We start from the raw sequence: 19,571 nt of genomic DNA on the forward strand, positions 1-19,571 counted from the left end.
AAATGCCGTTAGGAGCACTTGGACGAGCCATAGGAACCACATTTTTTCGCAGATTATCTGCCTCATGTACTACTGTCAGGATAAAGGGCAAGTTTAGGCAAATATTTAATATAATTATAAATTTATATAAGTTATTTTTCTAAAAGTTGCCTACTGCAGCTTTAAAGGTGGGGGTCACAGAATTTATATTGACATTTTTGGAGAAAGATTTAGAAAAAAAAACACAGGCATATTTAACATAAATAAAATTGAAGGAATTATATGAATAAAATGGAAGAAAACTGCATTATTAGTGTTAGGAGCAAATAGTGTTAGGAGCAAATAGTGTTACTGAATACTATAATTGTAGTGATAGTAGTAGTAAATGTAAATAAAAACATGTTTTCCAATCACATGTAGACCAACAGAGCTCCATGTCTGACTCAGACCTTATGAAGAGTGGGGGACCAGCCAGCAGGGGCCCCGAATGCTGCTCGCCTCCAAATTCCAAGATGGAGGTGCTCAGCCCCTCCAAGGTGAAGGACCGCTCCCAGAACGTCAAAGAGAAGGTCACGCAGGTAGGGGGGCCGAGAACCTTACATGGGCTCATTGTCTGGCTGACTGAGAGCCAGGAAGTCCCATGTAAGAGCTCTAAATGAATGAACTTGTCCATTCACCACCAAATTTCAAGTGAAACGTCGGTGATCACTATGAAGAATACCCTATGAGGCATTCACTGCTTGCCAGGTTCAGTAAGCCATTCAAGAGCTCACATTAGTCCTGTTCTGTTTTCTAAGAAATAAAGAGGCTCCCAGAGAGACTGCTGTTAATTAACACGCTGGAAAAATCACTAGGTGCTTTGGTAGCGGGTCTGGGTGTGAAATGCAAAGTTACATTGAGCCACAGTTCAATTCAGACCTACTGCTGTTACTGCTGAAGCCCTGGGGCTCGGCATTCTGCATCACTGCCTCTGTGGGATGGTGTGTGGTGGATATGAAACAAATGCAAGGGAAGTGTTTCCAACGACCCATGACCTTGCTGCATGGGGTCACTTGTTGATCCCTGTCTGTTTGTCCACCTGATAGTCTATCTATCTATAAATCTATCTTACTATTTATCTTTCTACCTAATAGATAGATAAATCCATCTGCAAGGTCAGTAAGATTTGTCAGGGCAGTAAATATAAATTTGAAACTGGGCTAAAGAGAACACGAGGACTGTGGCAGCACATGAACTCAGTTATGTGATTGTGACGCCCAACTCATCATTACAGCCGTCCAGCCCACCAGCATCCTGCACTCAGTCAGCTCTTGCACGTTTGATTGCAGCACACGATTGCTTTAGCTTTCCCCTCGATATTTTTTAACTATCTGGAAATAACTGTAGATCTGGATGTACCCAAATCTCGCCTCCGCTGAGAGTCGCCAATGACAGGATGGTCAAGGATTTGTTGGACCTGCAAGGTCGCAAAACCAGAGCATGCAGCCTCCACCAAGAACTTGGTCAAAACAGTACATCTTCTAGAAAGGTCTGTTGGTTAGTTTTAGTTCAGACTAAGTTTTGAAAATGCTGATTTCAAATATGTACTTGTTTTAAGAATTGCAGTTTTGTTGCAGTTAATTGTTTAAATTTGTTGACCCAAAATGCAATAAAATGATACTAAACAGCATGTAAGATTCATAGTTTAAGGAATGTTAAAAAGCAATGTTCATATGTGAGAATCACTGCATACTAATGTATTCTTTATGCTTAGGTACTTTCTTTGGAGTCTGATGTACTGCCTGAATACAAACTCCAGGTGCCTGAGACAACATGGTGGATCTTGCTTCACTACAGCCCCTTCAAGGCGTTTTGGGACTGGATTATTCTTCTCCTGGTCCTCTACACAGCTGTTTTCACTCCTTACTCAGCTGCGTTCCTCTTGGATGAACACAGGGACTTACGTCAAAGGGGTTGTGGCTACACATGTAACCCTCTGAATGTGGCGGACCTTATGGTTGACGTGCTGTTTATTGTGGATATAGTCATCAACCTTCGCACAACGTACGTGGACCAAAATGACGAGGTGGTCACACAGCCGAGCCGCATAGCCAAGCACTATATCAAAGGCTGGTTCCCTATTGATCTGTTCGCAGCGATCCCTTTTGACCTTCTTATTTTCAGATCTGGCTCAGATGAGGTAAGAACTTTGCCTCTCTGCAAATTATCACATTGATTGTATTGATTAAAAAATTATTTTGGAGGTAATCCTCAGATATAATTGTACACAATTGTCTAAACTTCTGAAATGATTTCTACTTAAGTTCTCTAAAGCTACTGTAAATTGCCTAACATCCTCTTCTCTGTTGTTATGGGCACCAAAGATGGCAACCTTAACAAGTCTGATGAAAACGGCCCGGCTGCTGCGATTGGTCCGCGTTGCAAGAAAGCTGGATCGGTACTCTGAATATGGAGCTGCTGTCCTCTTCTTGCTCATGTGCACCTTTGTGCTCATCGCCCATTGGCTCGCCTGCATTTGGTATGCCATTGGCTTTGTGGAGAGGCCGTACACTGAGACTGGTTGGCTGGACAACCTAGCCGAACAACTGGGCAAGTCATACAACGACAGTGATTCCAGCTCCGGTCCATCAGTCAAAGACAAGTATGTCACTGCTCTTTACTTCACCTTGAGCAGTTTGACGAGTGTGGGCTTCGGTAATGTCTCTCCAAACACCAACTCAGAGAAGATCTTCTCCATCTGCGTCATGGTCATTGGCTGTGAGTTTAATTACATTGTTAGTGACTGTATGAAAATTATTGGGGTAGGCAGGCGGGTCCGAACTTTATGTTTAACTTTTGTTTAAAAGAACGAATCTCCACAGCGCTATTAATAATTTAACTAGTTATTAAATAGTATCAATTTAATACCTGATAGTTATTCCTAATGCCTGCCACTGGGTCGGATATTTAACCTTAATATGTTAATAAAATAAGAATTTTCGTGATTTGTGTTTTTATTTTTCTATTTTATTTTTCCTTTAATGATCAATCTGCAAGGACTTGAACGACATCCCCTGCTCTTGTGAGACTGCCTTCTCTTCCCTCTCCTAACTTCCCCCCTTTTATGACCCCACCCCCCTAATAATATTCATACAGACCCTTAATATGCAGAATGTGAACTGTTTCCATAACCAACAAATATTGCAACAAAAATGCCACGATCACTTCTTTATCATTGTAATCACTATGTTCTCATTGCTTCTCAGCTCTCATGTATGCCAGCATATTTGGGAATGTGTCAGCCATCATCCAGCGACTGTACTCCGGTACAACCCGCTACCACACCCAGATGCTGCGAGTCAAAGAGTTCATTCGATTCCACCAAATCCCAGGTAGCCTTCGCCAAAGACTGGAGGAGTACTTTCAGCATGCCTGGTCGTACACAAATGGCATTGACATGAATGCTGTAAGTAAAAAGTGACATGACTGAGTGTTATTGGAGTCCTACTTTAACCTGTAACTGCTGTCAAGATTGTTCAGTGTCCCTGTTTTTGCATCTAATCACTGTCCATATGTTGATGGTCTTGTCTTCCTATATTCAGGTATTGAAGGGATTTCCAGAGTCTTTGCAGGCAGACATCTGTTTGCACTTGAACAGATCTCTGTTACAGAACTGCAAGGCTTTCAATGGAGGCAGTCAAGCCTGTCTGCGTCACTTGGGTATGAGGTTCAAGACAGTCCACGCTCCTCCAGGAGATATTCTGATCCACTACGGAGACATCCTGGATTCTCTCTTCTTCATCTCACGTGGTTCTATTCAGGTCATCAGGGATGATGTGGTTGTTGCCATATTAGGTAAAGCCATCAAACTGTAGATAATTTGACTATGATGTCTCAAAAAAAAATTTTTTATCTACTCTAAAAACAACATACTCATACTCTTGCAGAAAAGAATGACATCTTTGGGGAGCCTATCCACCTGTATGATGAGCCAGGAAAGTCCAATTCAGACGTCCACACCATCACCTACTGTGACCTGCACCGCATCCTGAGGGACGACCTGCTGGAAGTCCTTGATGTCTATCCCAGCTTTGCAGACAACTTCTGGGGGAACCTGGAGATAACTTTTGACCTGAGAGATGTATGTTGGATATTGACTGCAGAAAATAATTTACATCCCGACAATTTGTTTTTCTTATTGAGAATTTCTAATTAGCATTAGCATTTATGGAGAAAAGAAAAGCTGGACAACCTCTCTGCTAGTTGCACGACATGAAAGTTCAAAGCAGAATCAATGGTTTGCTTCAAAACCAATACAGACCTGTCCTTGAATGGGACTACTGCCAGTATTGTTTAATAGCTAAAAACCCTCTTGGTAGTCTAGTGGTTCAGGCACCAACCATGAGCCACAAAATCCCTGGTTTGGCATCCTTTGTTGCATGTAATTCCCCGTCATCTTGCTACTATTGGATGTATAATTAAGGCATTAACCACCACCTCCCTACCCCAAAAAGAACATCCTCTTGTACTAAACTTACAGGCTTACATATTATCCTTTCTCAGGCTGATCAAGTACCCCAAATAATAACAGCTGATGACTCTGGTGACGACTGTGGTTATCGCCACAAGCCAAGACACAGAATCCACTCTCTTGACTGCCGAATCAGGCCAGGTGAGATATATCTGATATCACAGTCAAACAGGCTGCCAATCATTTGCATACAAGGCAAACAGAGTTGTTACAGTAATGTGTTAAGAGAGGGTCTGCTTGGTAATCAGACAGGCCCTTTATTGAACTGTTTAGCTTCTATTGAAAGCATGCTAGGGACAGGTTCTGGTTTCCAGACACCCTGGATGGGGTCAATATAAACTAATGATTGACTCATTTCCTGTGAACAGATGGAATTGATCATGAAGACTCGTACCCCATTCAGTCCTTCCATCATCGTCACTCATCTCCTCAGGCCCACTGGGATGACCACTGTAGCTGCGGATCCCCGTGTTCCCAGTCAAGTGAAGACCTAGCTAAACCTCTTTCCCACGGTGCCAAAGTAGAGCTTTACCCTCCAGAAGATGCCAGACGGGACTACTCACCATCTGTAGTGCAGCTGCTACCCCCGAGTGGCACCTCAGTAGGGAGGGAAGCAGTGTTGGACCTCGGCCACCAGGGTAGATGGATGAGTCCTAATTGAAAGAAATACATGGTGTCTGGTAGTCTCCGAGGTAGTCTGTGGAGTTTTCATTGTAAAAAAAATCAGGTCATTACTTACCATGAAACAAATTGCTCTACAGTGCCACTAGTGGTCAAAAACTCCAAAGGGTGCCTTTAATATAATTAAATTTTTATGTGTTTTTGAATATTTTGGACATTCCCATTACTTTAATTAAATGAATAACACTTTCTTTTATTATATTTTCCTCAGCTTCATCTTTGAATGTGCCAGGAATGTATCAATACTGGCCAGAAAGACAGTCACAACAGTTTTCTAGCCGTGCCTGGCGATCTTCCTCCGTCCGCAACTCATACCATCCACCACCATTCACAGAAGAACGGCCCAGTGAGCTAGAGTCTCGACTTGAGGTTTTACATTCACAGCTCAACAGGTGAATTTAATGATTCCTTCAGCTGGTTTGTTTAAATATTGATACAAGTGACAGTATACAGTATCAAGAGAAATTTGAGTGTCACTGGTCAGAAATGTTCTCAAATCCCAAATAAAACCTCCTAAGAAAATAAGGAGTTTTAATATGGAAAGGTATTGTCGATAATGCTGATACAGTCTAGAGATGCAACAGCAATAACGCTGTTTGCCATGATGGAGCCGTTCTGTTCCAATAAGACGGTCCTTAGCATTTTCTGTCCAATTACATTTCTCTTCTTGAACCCAAAAGAAAGAGTGTTTATTGGACAGAAATTGTGATGAAATTCTGCAGTTGCACAAAATTCCCAACCTAGTTGAGCAGCGGGAGCAACTTGATATTGAAGAACTCTTCTCTTCATTATTGTCTGTTGATTCCCTAGACTGGAGACTCGCATGACAGCCGACATCAACGTTATTCTCCAGCTTCTCCAGAGGCAGATCACTCCCGTACCTCCTGCCTACAGCACTGTATCGTCTACTACCCTCCCTACTGACTCACCGGGCCTGTATGGGACTGGAACACCAGCGCTGCACAGCATGTACCCCATTTCTCCCATACAGATGGACAGCCGGGCACCAACACAGGTAAGAAATAATACTAAATAGTAGAGTGAAATTGTCAGTCACTGTGCTGGCTACTAACACAAATTCATTTCTAGCCCTTTACTTAATAAGATTAAATGTTTTCTTTATTCTAGAGCTCCAGCAACAATGACCTTAAATTCACCAAGAAGTCCCAGGAGTCACTGTCCAGCGGTATCCATGTGACTGTGGCATCAGACGACACCATGTTCATGACAACCACCCCCGAAACTGAGACTCATACAGGGTTGACTCCGCAGCTGCCCCAGCCATCAGTCAAATCCTCCCTCATGGAGAACCCCAGGCTGTGCGGCAGCCTTCGCTACCCCTCACTGCCAGGGAACCTCAACATCGCCTCAGGACTGGCTGAGATTCAGAAACACCTCTCAGACCCTGTGTTACCTGTCATCTGAAGACCTTCAGCAAAGCAGTTTTCCTCTCAACTAGTGTGTAATGAGTCCAAGATTCATTACACATTTGGACAGCTAGTAGTGTATCAAAATCAGATTGTGGGCCACAAGGGTTTCCATTTCATTCAGTGTTGACACAGGACTACACTCAGTGACGATTGTAACACAGTTATCATACTTCTTAAGGACAATTGGTTATTTTTATGTGGGTGATGCTCAAAAGTCAATTTTTTTTTACACCTCGTACCTGTTTCACGTCTTTTTGTTCCATTCCACATCAGTAACATTTGTGAGAGCCAAACCTATCATGTCACGTTTAATCCTGTTTAATCTGTTTAAATCCTAATTTATTTTCCTGGCACATTAGTACAGAACGTCTACCTGCAGAGTAGAGCCTGGCAAATACTTGATTTGTGAGGCCATTACTGATATTATTTGAGAGTAAAAGAAAATCCACATTTGGAGAAATATGCTTTTTTGCTAGATGTTAGATGAGATTGATACCATTCTCACCAGCAGCTGGTAACCCTAGCTTAGCACAAAGACTGGAAACGGGGAAACAGCTAGTCTGGCCCTGTTTAAAGGTTAAAAAAATGCACTTAACAGAATCTTTAAAGCCCACAAATTAACACGTAATCTTGTTTAAATTAATTCGTACAAAAACTGTAGTGGAAGAATTAAATGTTGTGGTTTCATAGGACTATTGCTGTGAATGAAATCACTACCTATTTACAATGTGCACTATATTTATATTTTATTTGAGCGTTCGAATTCTCAGTATGTATATCTATTCCCTCAGAATTCCACAATGGGCCAAAACATGCAGTGAGTGAAAAATTAGGTGTCGACCGCATGACTACTTTTTGCAAACAATCCCACAATGCAACATGCCACATTTTATAGATGTGAAAATGAACATTGTTCAACTCGACACCTCAGTGATGACGCACAATGTCTGAAATGTGAATTTACTGCTCACTACTGAGTAAACAAATTATATAGGGGGGAGTAGTTAATGAAGGAGGGGTTTATATCTTGGCCAGCAAATAGTCATAACCCCCTGTATTAACAGGTTAGTAATTTCTTTATGCTAATATAAGCCAGCTGACTGCAGGCTGTTGCTTCATAATGGTCTTCTCATCTAATTCTTTACCAAAAAGAAGTAGCATGTTTGCTATGTCAAAATCTTCCCAAAAAACAATATATTTAGTTATTCAAGAATTGTGACCAAGAAATGCACACTGTGGAAATAATGCTCTCTGGTGCATAAACTATGTAATGGTGACACGTTTTTATAAATTACCGCAAACATATCTCTGGCATTTCTGTACCACATCTTCTAGTCAGTTACTGGCTGACATAGCTGCCTGCCACACCATTGGACCTGATCTGGCCCCACTGTGAGAAAATGAATCTATGGACAAGTGGTTTTCTGTATTTATGTTCAGCAAATAATCACACATCATGACCCCACACTGGAACAGGTAAGAAATAGCTACTGTCCACTCCTACGTATTTTACATACCATCCCAATCCCAAAATCACAACAAGACTCACAGCATTCATGATACAATGTCAAATTTCTAGGCTGTTTGACAAAAATGTAAGATTCTCTATATTGTACAGATTTTGGATGATGTACTTCAGGCAGTGTTTTCTCAGTATTATACAGTATCTGGAATAATACACCTTTTCAACCTATCATTTCTAACTGTTAATCTGTACTATAGTTTCTTATCAATATGTTGATGAGTCACATCACTGTGAAATAATTTAAACTGTTGTCTAAATATAAAAAACTTTGATGAGGGACTGTTTATTTCTGTATAAAATAAAATAATGTTGCTATTAATAAAAAAAATGATGCACAAATTACAAAAGAAATCTGTATTATGGTCAGTTAATACTAGTTAAAGGTTGCAAATATTATTAATGTATCACAACAGATTTTTTTTCATATCACAAATGATATTCAGTTGATTAAAACACATTATATACACACATAAAAAAACAATCGAGTACATGAACACAAACAACATTCAATCCACTTTTAAATATGGCTAAACTGCATTTTTGCTGCATCAAAATAATGAATAAAACATGTAACTGACTACTATTTGTCTATGAGACAACATGCTGAAAGCTTGTAGACTACTGAACCTTGATGTCATGTCTGTACATGACAATGTATTTAACAGTCTTTTGGTTTCTTGATACTTGGTTACCACTTTTATTTTGGTGGTCCGTTGACTTCTGATACAGGATGTCTTGGTATTGTATTACAAAGTCAAGCAGTAACGTACGCTAGTTCTCACTCAGTTAAAAAAACTTTACGCACATCACCTGTATCAACATGAACCCAATACGAGCATGACCTGAATACTGCGCCGTCCTTCTCGAACAAAGAATTATCTTCAACAAAGTCATATGAGCTTGTAAATCCAACTAAGAATGTTTTTGATTTGCCTCATTTCTTCATGACTGCTGCTCAGACTCTGAGGATTTCCAGGCAGTTGTTGTAGCAGATAGAGATCCAGTCGGGCTGGGTGGAGGCCCACTGGACATTATTGATCTCTCCCTCTGCAGTGTAGGCCAGTATAGGGTCCTCAATGGCTCGCGGCATCTGCTGGATGTCCCAGATTAGAGCCTGGTGGTCCTCCGCTAGACAGAGAGGAGGGGAGGAGGTTTGATTGAATCGATTTATCTTATTTAAACAGGAAGAAAATAATCTGACATTTGTAATTTTCAATCAATGTCAATGTATTGTACTACCCCCCCAGGAAATTGGTGGAGGTGGTAGGCTCTGCCACGCTCTGCTTTTCTTTCAACACGGCACATTCTGCACTGATTAATCACCTTTAAAGCCAGCATTTGGTAGGATTGATCATCTGTCATCACGGGCTAACTTAGATCCTGACACAAGTTGTGATCAATTCAGTTAGTAGAAGACAGTCTGAGCCTCTGTTCTAAAATGTGTGGCTTTTTGTTTAAGGATTCGTCCTGTAGGTTCATTTCATAAATAATAATAATAATAAATAATTTCTTCTGCTGTTAGTGGGGATGGTCTTTATCTTAGGCAAGGTAGCATACCTCCACTATAACATGATGCAGGAAACACTGAACTTGAAAAAACACGTGTGTGTGTGTGTGTGTGTGTCAGACATCTCTCATCACCAAATTGCCACCGATTCCTTTTCTAGCTTGTGTATTTAGTAGCATAAAAATGGCTCCCTCTTGTGCTCATTGTCAGTTACTGCAGCGGTTCTCAGCCTGCAAACACACTCCTGTGTGAACATTACTATGATTTCATTAACAACCTGCATACCTGATGTACAGATGTGACAGGAGGAGTGTGGCGCCCAGGCGATTCCATTGACACAGGCTCTGTGGTTGTTTAGTCTGGCCACCGGAGTACAGGGTACACGCACATCTAAGATCACCACCTGAGGATACCAACGTTACAGACGTTAACTGGCAGCACATGTACACTGATTGCTCACAAGCATTGTGTGTGTGTTTCATGTAGACATAAATAAATAAAACAAGTTGCAAGCAATTGTGTTCCCATCACTTTACACTGAGTCAAAGAGAAGTTTCAGTTTTATAACATTAGGGTTAGGGGTTAGGGTGGGAGCACTAACCTCCATGCTGTCCATTGCCATGGTGGCCAGGTAGTTGGGGTCCTGCTTGTTCCAGCAGAGCCGGAGCAGTGGGTGGTGCTGGGGGTCTTCGTAGATTATAGTGCTGTGTTCGAGGTGACGGAGGTCAAACATGCGGACCGAGCCGTCCGCTCCCACTGACGCAAACATATCCCTGCCGCCGCCTGCTCGGCTGAAAGAGATGTCATACACCTGCAACGCAAGCAGACGGTCAGCTCTGATCAGCTAGCACTCCACACTGGAGAGTTACTCCAAAATTAAGTACCATTTTATTAGACACAGAGGTTTAATCCATCGTTTCGTAACATTTTACCTCTTTGTCATGGGCAATGAGCTGTGTCTTGACATGACCTGACACTAGGTTGACCCTGCCCAGCACCTGTCCGGTCTCCAGCCCCCAGATTGTACAGGTGGTGTCGATACTGGACGTCCCTGCACAGAAAAAATACACACATATGCAAAACAATGTCATCTCCATTTTCTTATAGCAACTTTAGGTTAGTGAAACTAAGTCAAATGTTCTATGCGTTATTCAAATCGACAACATTACCCTAAGGTAACCTCATGCTGAGTTTTTACCTAACAGGTTTGGGTCCACCTCGTTCCAGTCAAAGGATGTGAGCGGTGCACAGAAATCAGAGTTCTTGTTATTGTTGAGCAGGCACTCCAGACGAGTCTCTGTATCGCTCACCTGTCAGTAGAAACACATATTCATGTATATTTGTGATCTTCAGTCAAGTTCATACAGGCCAGTTTTTATTTATAGCAGAAAAACTTATGAACATTTTCAGGTTTAGACGAATAATGAAAAAGAAGAGACTTCGGTTCAGTCCTAATAGGTGGTAAAAATGTTCATTCATCATAGTTTTAGACAATATTCTATGTTTTCCTGCAGTGTTTTCCTCTGGGTCAGACTGGATTGTTTCCTCTTACCCTCCAGATTCTCAGATAGTCTCCGCCGGTGGCCAGCAGGTCGGGGTACACTCCTTTGGTGTCTGGAATCCACACGATCTTGGTGGTCGGGTAGGGATGGTCGAACGTGTTTCGACACACAAACTCGGAGGTTTCTTCCTCTAGACCAACTATCTGAACCTGTTGACAAACAATAACAACTCACCTCGAGTGAGCCATGTGGTAGTGTTACTTATCTGAACTGGGAACAGTACATTCAGTCCTATTCTTCACATCTTTGTGTGCTGATAGCAACCAAATCTAGTCAGTCTAATCAATTTAGTTACTATTCACAGCTATGCAAATCGAGGTTGTATCAACAGAAACGTTATCAATTACTGATTAACAAGTAAATTCTAGGTTAAAAGTTAGTTCTTAAATATACATTAATTGTAATCTGTAAGAACCTAACACCATAGGCCTAACTTGAAAAGGTCAAACGATTATAATTTTAAATTAAGATTCATTGATGAAAATAATCATTGGCTGCCCTATTAAATCGGTTTAAGTGTATCTATAATAATGATGTAATATAAAACAGCAAATAAAATCCAGGTAATGTACAATAAAACAAAATAAAACGACGAATTAAGAAAAAAAAAGACCCGAATAAATATTTATCTATAGTTTATTTATCCAATTATTTAACAACCACATGTTTTCAAACTTAATTTCCCCCATAAAACGTATTTTCGGCACCGCATCGCAATGGAAACTATATCGACTTGTTTCTACCTACAAGCATCACACAATGTTTTATAACATCACAGATTAAATAGCCACATTATAAACAGATCATTAGCCACATTAAACCCGGCATATCACACCAGTACACAGTATATATCAGGCATCTTTTTAAATATAGTCATAATACATCTTCAGGCATTTGTAATGCTGGTTGGTTAATATACTGTGAACCGCGGGCCTGGAGCAGAAGGGGCAAACACTCCTACACACTAATATATTCATCCCTGTTACAGTAAATCAGTCAGATCGATAAATATAAGATCTGTGCAGAACAATAACACCCTCAGCGGTCATTACAGAGCAGGATGTGTTCCCTGAAGTTAGCCTACCTTGTTATTGTATTCCTCCACAAAGCTACCGAGCGCCAGGCGGAAACGCTTATCCGGGCGCACACTCCAGTTCACGGCGTAAACTGTCCACGGTGCCTCGTATTTGTAGATTTCTTTACGTTTACCGTGTAGCGACATCTTTGAAATATCTATAAGAGCTAGTGACCAACAAGGGGAGGAAGGGAAAAATAAAAACAGACACTGAACGCGTCGCAGAAACCGCCTAGCTCCCGTACAATAGGTTAGCTAACGTTAGCTTTTATAAGTTATTGTCTCTGCTAGCGTTGTGCAATTTCGACAGAAATGAGCTAAATGTTGAGTCCATGTACGCGTCTCCGCTGGTAAAAGCTACACACTATTTAAAGAAAGGGGATTTGTGTCAATTTTACTGCAAAACAGCTGCGGGTATGTGTTTGGCAGCAATGGCGGCGACCGAAGGACAAAAATAGTATGAAGACGAAGCGTCATGGAGGCTGCTGTTGCTGCCTTCACGTGGCGCCACAAATATCGTACTTTTTACAACTAAGCACGGCAACGTAGTTTTTTGGGAAAGGGGGGGCTTGATCCTCTTATTTCTGAGAGTTTTTTTTTGGGAAAGATAGTCAATAGATGAGTAATGTTGTATCCTGTACATTACATGGATGCCTACTGTTAGGCTGTCTTTACTCTCAAATACGCTAATCCAACATTTAAATGATGGTAGCTAAGGTATCGATCAGATCTTATTCACTGTCTTTCACTACTTCCCACTTTAATTCCTTGATTTTTCCCATCAATCATTATTCTTTGTGATTTTTCTGCCCTCAACTTCAATGTCCAACGAGTTCTAGGTCTACGTTGAATTTCAGAAGGGGGAGTTTACGAGAAGCACTTGAAGGCAGCATTACAGGGGATGCGCTCCACATCTGAAACTCAACTGTTTATTAATCTCAGCAAAGAAAGAGCTGCCTTCTTCTGCATACATAAATGTTGAGTATTTACTTAGATGAAACCATCAACATCTATTTTGAATCCAGAAGAATTAATCAGATTGTTCTTGGCCATTAGATCCCGTACTCCCCTGGCCTCCACAAACTGGGACCCTCCCCACATTTGGTTCCTGTGATTTTGATCTTTTTACTGTTATGCTTGGCCTCATTCCAGACCTCCTCTGATGGCTGTGGTTGCTCATTATTACTATTATTACTATTAGCTATTAACAAAATTGAGTTCTGACAACTAATTTGCTTGTAATGGATGTTTAAGTTGCTGCACACTTTGTTTCTGTCTGCCTGCTAACTGCTAGAGCAACATTTGTCCAGTCCCCACATTTTATAAATGGGTTTCCACAGCACATTTGCAAATTCGAATTTTATTCAATCAGAATATATTATTCCCTCTTCTCTCTCTCTCTCTCGTCTCTACTATATATATATATATGGAAAACTAAACTATTATAGTAGAGTAATTATTCACACATATACTAGTTCAAGGGTGGGGAGTCAGTGCGGTGTATGGTAAACCTACAGTTTACCAGCAAGTTGACTTGTGTGGCTTTAATGGAAAAGCCTTCACTCTCTGCTAAAAAAAGCCTCACCCTGCATTAGAAACAGTACCACGGAATTTGAACAAACCAAATATGAAGCAGTTTAGAAGAAAACAAACCCTTGCAAATAGGAAAGTATTAGTTAATTCATGATTGTTACAAATTATAAAAATTACATAATACAGACGGACAATTGTATTAAATGTTCCTAAAAAATATCGGAAAACTAATCTCTAAAACCACATTAGCAGGAAATAATCTGCTCAAATTTATGCAAATTGACCAAACCTTCCTTAAGTTATTGCATTAAATATTGGTGTGGAAGATAAATAATCCTTTTTAAAAAGGAAGGTAATTAGTGTGTTATCGAAGCTCCAGATACAAAACAACACAATAGATAAGAAAATACACAAAAAAATAAGAAATTACAGATACAATTGATGAACCCATTGCACAGCCACAACAGGAATGTGGTTGGCAAGGTGCAACAAGACAAAAAATATACAGCAGTGTAATTTAAAAAGAATAGGCTATACATATACAGTACAGGTTGATTAATCATAGCAATGTTCATATAAGAAATTATAAGAACATTTAGTATATAAAGAGTTTTTATAAGGAATGTAATATGGAAAACATCCATAAAAATATGTCGTTAGGGTCGAGTTTACTAAAGGTATAGAAAGGGGTCGTGGGAGTCCCTTAAGGAAAAAAGGTTGTGAACAAATTGGACATCATTGTTGAGATGTTGCCTGTCTCTCACTGTGGGCCCCTGTCAGGTCCCCATGGCTCTGTGGGTCTGTCTTTTCATAATATACAATGCAACAACCACCACTGCCACTGCCATTTGATTGATGTCTGATGCAAACGTGGTGCTCCTCCGGACAGATGTTTCACATTTTCATCCAAGGCAACAAGACAGTGGCAACCTCAGTAACACCACAGTACCAAGAAACCTCACAAACAGGTACAGTATGGGTCTGGATTTTTTATAACCAATCCATAAACCAATGTGCAGTAAAATTTGACAATGGGATAATCCTTCAACCAAAAGTCACTTTTTCTGTGTAGTGTAGAAACATTTGACAGTATTTTGAGTTAATTTCAAACAGTGTTTGTCTGTTCTATACATGTTTGTATTTTTATAATTCAAAGTTTTCTTTTTTTTAGCATGTTGAGTATGTGTTTCCGTGAATTATTTTTAACGCTCTGAAGTAGTATTTCTGTGTCCCTCAGGTATTTTATCCCACAAAATACTCTGCTCAAAAATGTTGATAAGATCTTTCAATCTAAGTCTCTGTCCAACAACTCTGCCACATCTGGATTTGTCTGGCATCAAATTGATTTTGACCAGTGTACCGACCAAAAAAACAGAGGCATATATATTTGGGCTTTTTGTATAGTGCTGTGCTTTGCTCTTGGTTTCCTACATCTGTTGCCATCCTCTGGGGAGATGTTTAAGACACACAGGAGAAAGAACTCCTTTCACACCATACAGTTTTCTTCGTACTGAACTGCACCTCATGGGATTGGTTGTCTTCTTTGGCTTTCATCCCACCTGGATGGGTTTAAATCATTTATCTGGGAGAGTTGGCAATTGAGGGCGACTTTTGAGAACGAGAAGTTTTTCAATGCCTTGTAGTTTAATTGTTGTTTGTGAGGATGAAGAAACCCATAGCTCCTCGAGATTGATAGTTTTCCTCTAATGCGATTTCCGTGGTGGTGCCCGCATGGACAATAAGATATATCTAGTTTTATGGGGTATCAAAATCCCATATTACAGTTTGACACTAACCAACAAGGTATGATATAAGGTATGAGGTTACATTTTGATACATCGCGACTAAAGGAGTAAACTATAGATATATTTATTCGGTTTTTTTTTTTCTTATTCGGTCGTTTTATTGTGTGTGATGTAATTGTCTTTGTAACATTACTGTCTGGGATTTTTATGTTGCTGTTTTTTATATACTGGTATGCCATCTTGGGATATGCCATTTAATACTTATCTATGTACAATACCACTTTTTAATCCCTCAGATTTCACCAAATAGGCGTGCTCATACCAACTTAGTTTTGTCTATTTATCAAATGAATCTATATAAAGACTTATATAGATTATCAATATTGGATCGTTTGACCTTTCTGGCTCCAAGTTGGTTCTTTTCACTCTCCATGGCTGGTTAGGTCTACTTCCATGATTAACGGAATTCTTAGATGCCTATATGCTATAAAGAACATAAACTTTACTACCCATCAGAATTCCTACTTGCTTAATATAGTATAATCCAAGTAAGCAATTAGAGTAGCACGGTTTTGTTCTCGGACCTCAACTAACCCATCCAGATTATGCAAGTTAGCTGTTGAATAGTACTAAATTGATTAGACTGTGGATGATTGGTAGGTTGCCTAATTCAGTCCACATCTAAGATGTCGCTTCACGCACAATAGGTGTATTCTAACTGAAAACTAGTAACTAGTTCCCAGTTCAGGCGCTCAAGTAAACCAACTAACCCATGGCTCAACTTCCCGATGTGAACCGTGTTGATATCAGCATCACGTACCTTTTATTTTATTGGTAATTCCCGATAACCCTTACTTCCAAGTTCGGGATCTGCTGTTCCTGCCTTTCTCGACCTAAAGAATCGTGGGAAATTGGGATCGTTTCAAAGCTTGGATGGCGCAGGAAGTCTTAAGCCCTCCTCTTACAAAACAGTGCATAGAAGCTAAAAAAAATTGTAACTTTCAACAAGTCGAGTTTCAGTACTTGAATTAAAATGTGAATTAAAATGGAAAATTTGGAAATTGCACTTCACATGTTTCATTTATGATTTATTCTTTTTCTTTGTTTAAATTTTATTTAAAGGTCCAGTTGTACATTAGAGGGATCTATTTGGGTCATAAAATGAATATAATTATCCAAAAGTATGTTTTCATTGGTGTATAATCCCCTGAAAATAAAAATTGTTGTGTTTTTGTTACCTTAGAATGAGCCTTTTATATCTACAGACAATGTGTGTCGCCTTCCACTGTAGCCTTCTTACAGTAGCCCAGGAGGGACAAACCAAATATTATCTCTTGACATTCACTTTTTTCTCGTGTTTCGCGGCCACCGTAGTTTCGCACTTTGAAGGGGAGGGTGAAGCGAAATCCTACACACTGGTCCTTTAATGTTCTGTTCTTGTATGTTAGTGCTCATTTACTCTTCTTTGGTATATGTGTGTTTGCATTAATGTTTTGTCCCTAATAAAATAATAATAATGAATTAAGTAACTTTGGAAACCAAACTATGGCAACCATAGTTCTGTTATGTACTAAAATTTGTATTTTTAAGAAGATGTGTGCTTTAGAATGTGTATACTTAAATGAATGTTGATAATGTAATTAGAAATGAATAGTTTAGTATGTATGTTTTAGTATGTCTTACAAAATAAAACTTACAATAAAGCTGTTGAACTCATTGCTCATGATCACTGATGGTAAACCACAATTCCTACATAGTGGAGAACAGTTAAACACTGAACCAATGGTGGTTCAGGATACTTCTGCATGAGGGACAGGATATCTAAAAAAAAATCAAAGACTTGTTTTTCATGAGATTTGCATGGGGTTCCTCATGATCGTATTACAAATGTAAATAATGAAGAGAGGCAAATCATCTGTCATGACAGTTGTAGTCATGCAGGTGTGCAGGTATAAACATAATTTACATACTGTGCCATTGAAGATGTATGTTGAAAAAGGTATATTGTAAGATGAAAAATATTACAATGAATTTACATACAGGCATCCTTTAATGGTTTCAATGTTTTAATCTCACCTGTACAATTTATTCAATTTGTTATGATCGTAAGACTGCGCTGATTTATTACACTGTTCTATTACCTTTCATGATGCTTGTATAATGAATAAAATTGGATCAAACTTTTTTTATTAAATTGAATTCACAAAAACATAGCTAAAAACAAGCAACACAATAAACACATACACAAAGACAACAAAAAACATCACACTAACCCACACACTCAAAATTGGTTTAAGTGTAGCATTACAACATCACACGAGACAAAAGACAAAATAAGTATATAGGAACACATATATAGTCAAAACGTTAAATACAGTATGTTACTCTAACCAGTGTACATAAATGTGCACAAACAATAGTGGAGTTTTCTGATCATCCATATAGAATATATATCGGTATAAAACATTGTAATTAATATTTAGACACAGATTTGCATTTATATATAGATTAGTATGCAAATAGAATATAATATAATCAAGCACAATGTCAACAACTTCAAAACATCAAGCGAAGAAGATACATGCAGTATTTAGTAGTAAATGAGTTTATTTATTAGTATGTGAGATATATATGTTTGTGTATGTGTGATATTAATGTAGTGGAGGTGATTAATGATCTTTATCATTAATATGTGATTGATATATTATGAGACCCACATCCTAAAATCTGCAGCTCAGACTCACTCAGACCACTACCCATGCAATGAAGCAATTGAAGAACTAAGAACTATGTTCAAATCAAATTATTTACATAATCAGCATGATTGCACTCCCCGCAGTCAGGGTTGTCAGGATAGGTATTGTTAAAAAGCATTCATCACTAATAATTAGATCCCCAATGATGTATGTCAGCACTGGAGGGACGTACGAGGTGACGGTCATGACCATGCTGTTGGTGATGATCTGGAAAGCCTTCTTCTTCCTGGGGTGGAGGTCTCCGTCCGCACGGTGGGACTTCTTCAGAGTCCAGAGGATGGAGACATCACAGACGACAATGATGGGCAGCGCAATGACATACACAAACATGGCCCAGGGGCTGTGGTTCAGCTCATCACTGATTATGGACATAGTGCCCTGAGCGACTGTGATGGTCCAGACAGCGGCAGCCATGAGGACCCGGGGAGTCAGACTCTTCCTTGAGCGGTAGGTGACGGGATGGACCACAGCCAGGTAGCAGTCCAGACAGATACATGCTGTAAAAAGAGGTCTTCCAGCCAGGTTCAAGGCATACAGAAAATTGCTTAACAATTGAACTGAGCTGATGTGCCACAGTAGGAAGTTACAAAACTGAAGTTGAAGGTTAGATTCTGAGAACGAGGGTGAACGTGGAGAAACATTTCTTACCAGCAGTGACACCTTGATCGGTCCAAGAATGATCAGTGATCGCCTATACCTGATACACTGAAGCAAATCCAAATCCAAAGTGGTTTGCTAATTTCCAGTTTCACAGGTCTTTTTAGACTATGTCCTGGGGGGGGTCAATTTGTTTATGTTATGAAAATGATGATTTGAATATGCAAGTGACATTGTGGATCATTTTTCAATATTTTTTTTATAAACAAAGAATCAAGCTGACTCCAGGTATGGTAGATTCCATTGGTTAACAAGTTGTTATAAGTGCTGGTCAGTGTGATATAATCTGCTACTTTAAAGTTCCCTCTGCCTCGCAGTACAGTTAGAGTCAAAGGTCAAGGGGTCAAGACCATCAGTCCAGTTAAAGAAAGGATCTTTAACCACTAGAACAACACTGCTGTTAACACTTTCACCTTAAATCATTCTACTTTACATGTAAATGTTTAGAAGTGGACAGAAGCACATCATATGAATTTGGATCAACAGTTAAAGTTTAACAATCCAAAATTCACAAGATAAACCTCGGCTACAGTATTCTTTTTTTTTTTTTACAGGAATATCTTAAAAATCAAATATGATTTTGCTGTTTCTCCTCTTACAATGTGTACCAG

The 19,571-nt window shown here is 39.5% G+C and overlaps 2 protein-coding genes across 2 annotated transcripts; one reads left to right on the forward strand and one right to left on the reverse strand.

Annotated features, from left to right (window-relative positions):
* Positions 1-413: 413 nt before the first annotated feature.
* On the forward strand, positions 414-6,595 carry LOC118333816 (potassium voltage-gated channel subfamily H member 6). The gene is made up of 11 exons (XM_035669607.1): positions 414-557; positions 1,733-2,157; positions 2,336-2,736; positions 3,225-3,424; positions 3,561-3,818; positions 3,911-4,099; positions 4,522-4,630; positions 4,858-5,127; positions 5,382-5,562; positions 5,981-6,185; positions 6,299-6,595. The coding sequence occupies exons 1-11, from the start codon at positions 414-416 to the stop codon at positions 6,593-6,595; spliced, it is 2,679 nt and encodes an 892-aa protein (XP_035525500.1).
* A 1,422-nt stretch (positions 6,596-8,017) lies between these two features.
* LOC118331723 (DDB1- and CUL4-associated factor 7-like) lies at positions 8,018-12,727 on the reverse strand. The gene is made up of 7 exons (XM_035666793.1): positions 12,279-12,727; positions 11,185-11,343; positions 10,831-10,942; positions 10,565-10,683; positions 10,234-10,443; positions 9,918-10,035; positions 8,018-9,253 (listed from the first exon to the last, which is right to left on the reverse strand). The coding sequence occupies exons 1-7, from the start codon at positions 12,414-12,416 to the stop codon at positions 9,081-9,083; spliced, it is 1,029 nt and encodes a 342-aa protein (XP_035522686.1). The 5' UTR covers positions 12,417-12,727; the 3' UTR covers positions 8,018-9,080.
* Between the last annotated feature and the right edge of the window lie 6,844 nt (positions 12,728-19,571).

The sequence above is a fragment of the Morone saxatilis genome, unplaced genomic scaffold (assembly GCF_004916995.1).
Source record: "Morone saxatilis isolate NCDOM2014 unplaced genomic scaffold, NCSU_SB_2.0 Contig1, whole genome shotgun sequence".
Classification (NCBI taxonomy): Eukaryota; Metazoa; Chordata; class Actinopteri; family Moronidae; genus Morone; species Morone saxatilis.

What these genes read in the sequence shown, in the direction of transcription:
- LOC118333816 (XM_035669607.1), top strand. Translation starts at nt 414, where the DNA reads ATGTCTGACTCAGACCTTATGAAGAGTGGGGGACCAGCCAGCAGGGGC. An exon ending in TAACTTTTGACCTGAGAGAT is followed by an intron (nt 4,100 to 4,521) that starts GTATGTTGGATA and finishes ATCCTTTCTCAG; the next exon opens with GCTGATCAAGTACCCCAAAT. An exon ending in ACAGCCGGGCACCAACACAG is followed by an intron (nt 6,186 to 6,298) that starts GTAAGAAATAAT and finishes TCTTTATTCTAG; the next exon opens with AGCTCCAGCAACAATGACCT.
- LOC118331723 (XM_035666793.1), bottom strand. Translation starts at nt 12,416, where the DNA reads ATGTCGCTACACGGTAAACGTAAAGAAATCTACAAATACGAGGCACCG. An exon ending in ACTATCTGAGAATCTGGAGG is followed by an intron (nt 10,943 to 11,184) that starts GTAAGAGGAAAC and finishes TTCTACTGACAG; the next exon opens with GTGAGCGATACAGAGACTCG. An exon ending in TGGCAATGGACAGCATGGAG is followed by an intron (nt 10,036 to 10,233) that starts GTTAGTGCTCCC and finishes TGGTATCCTCAG; the next exon opens with GTGGTGATCTTAGATGTGCG.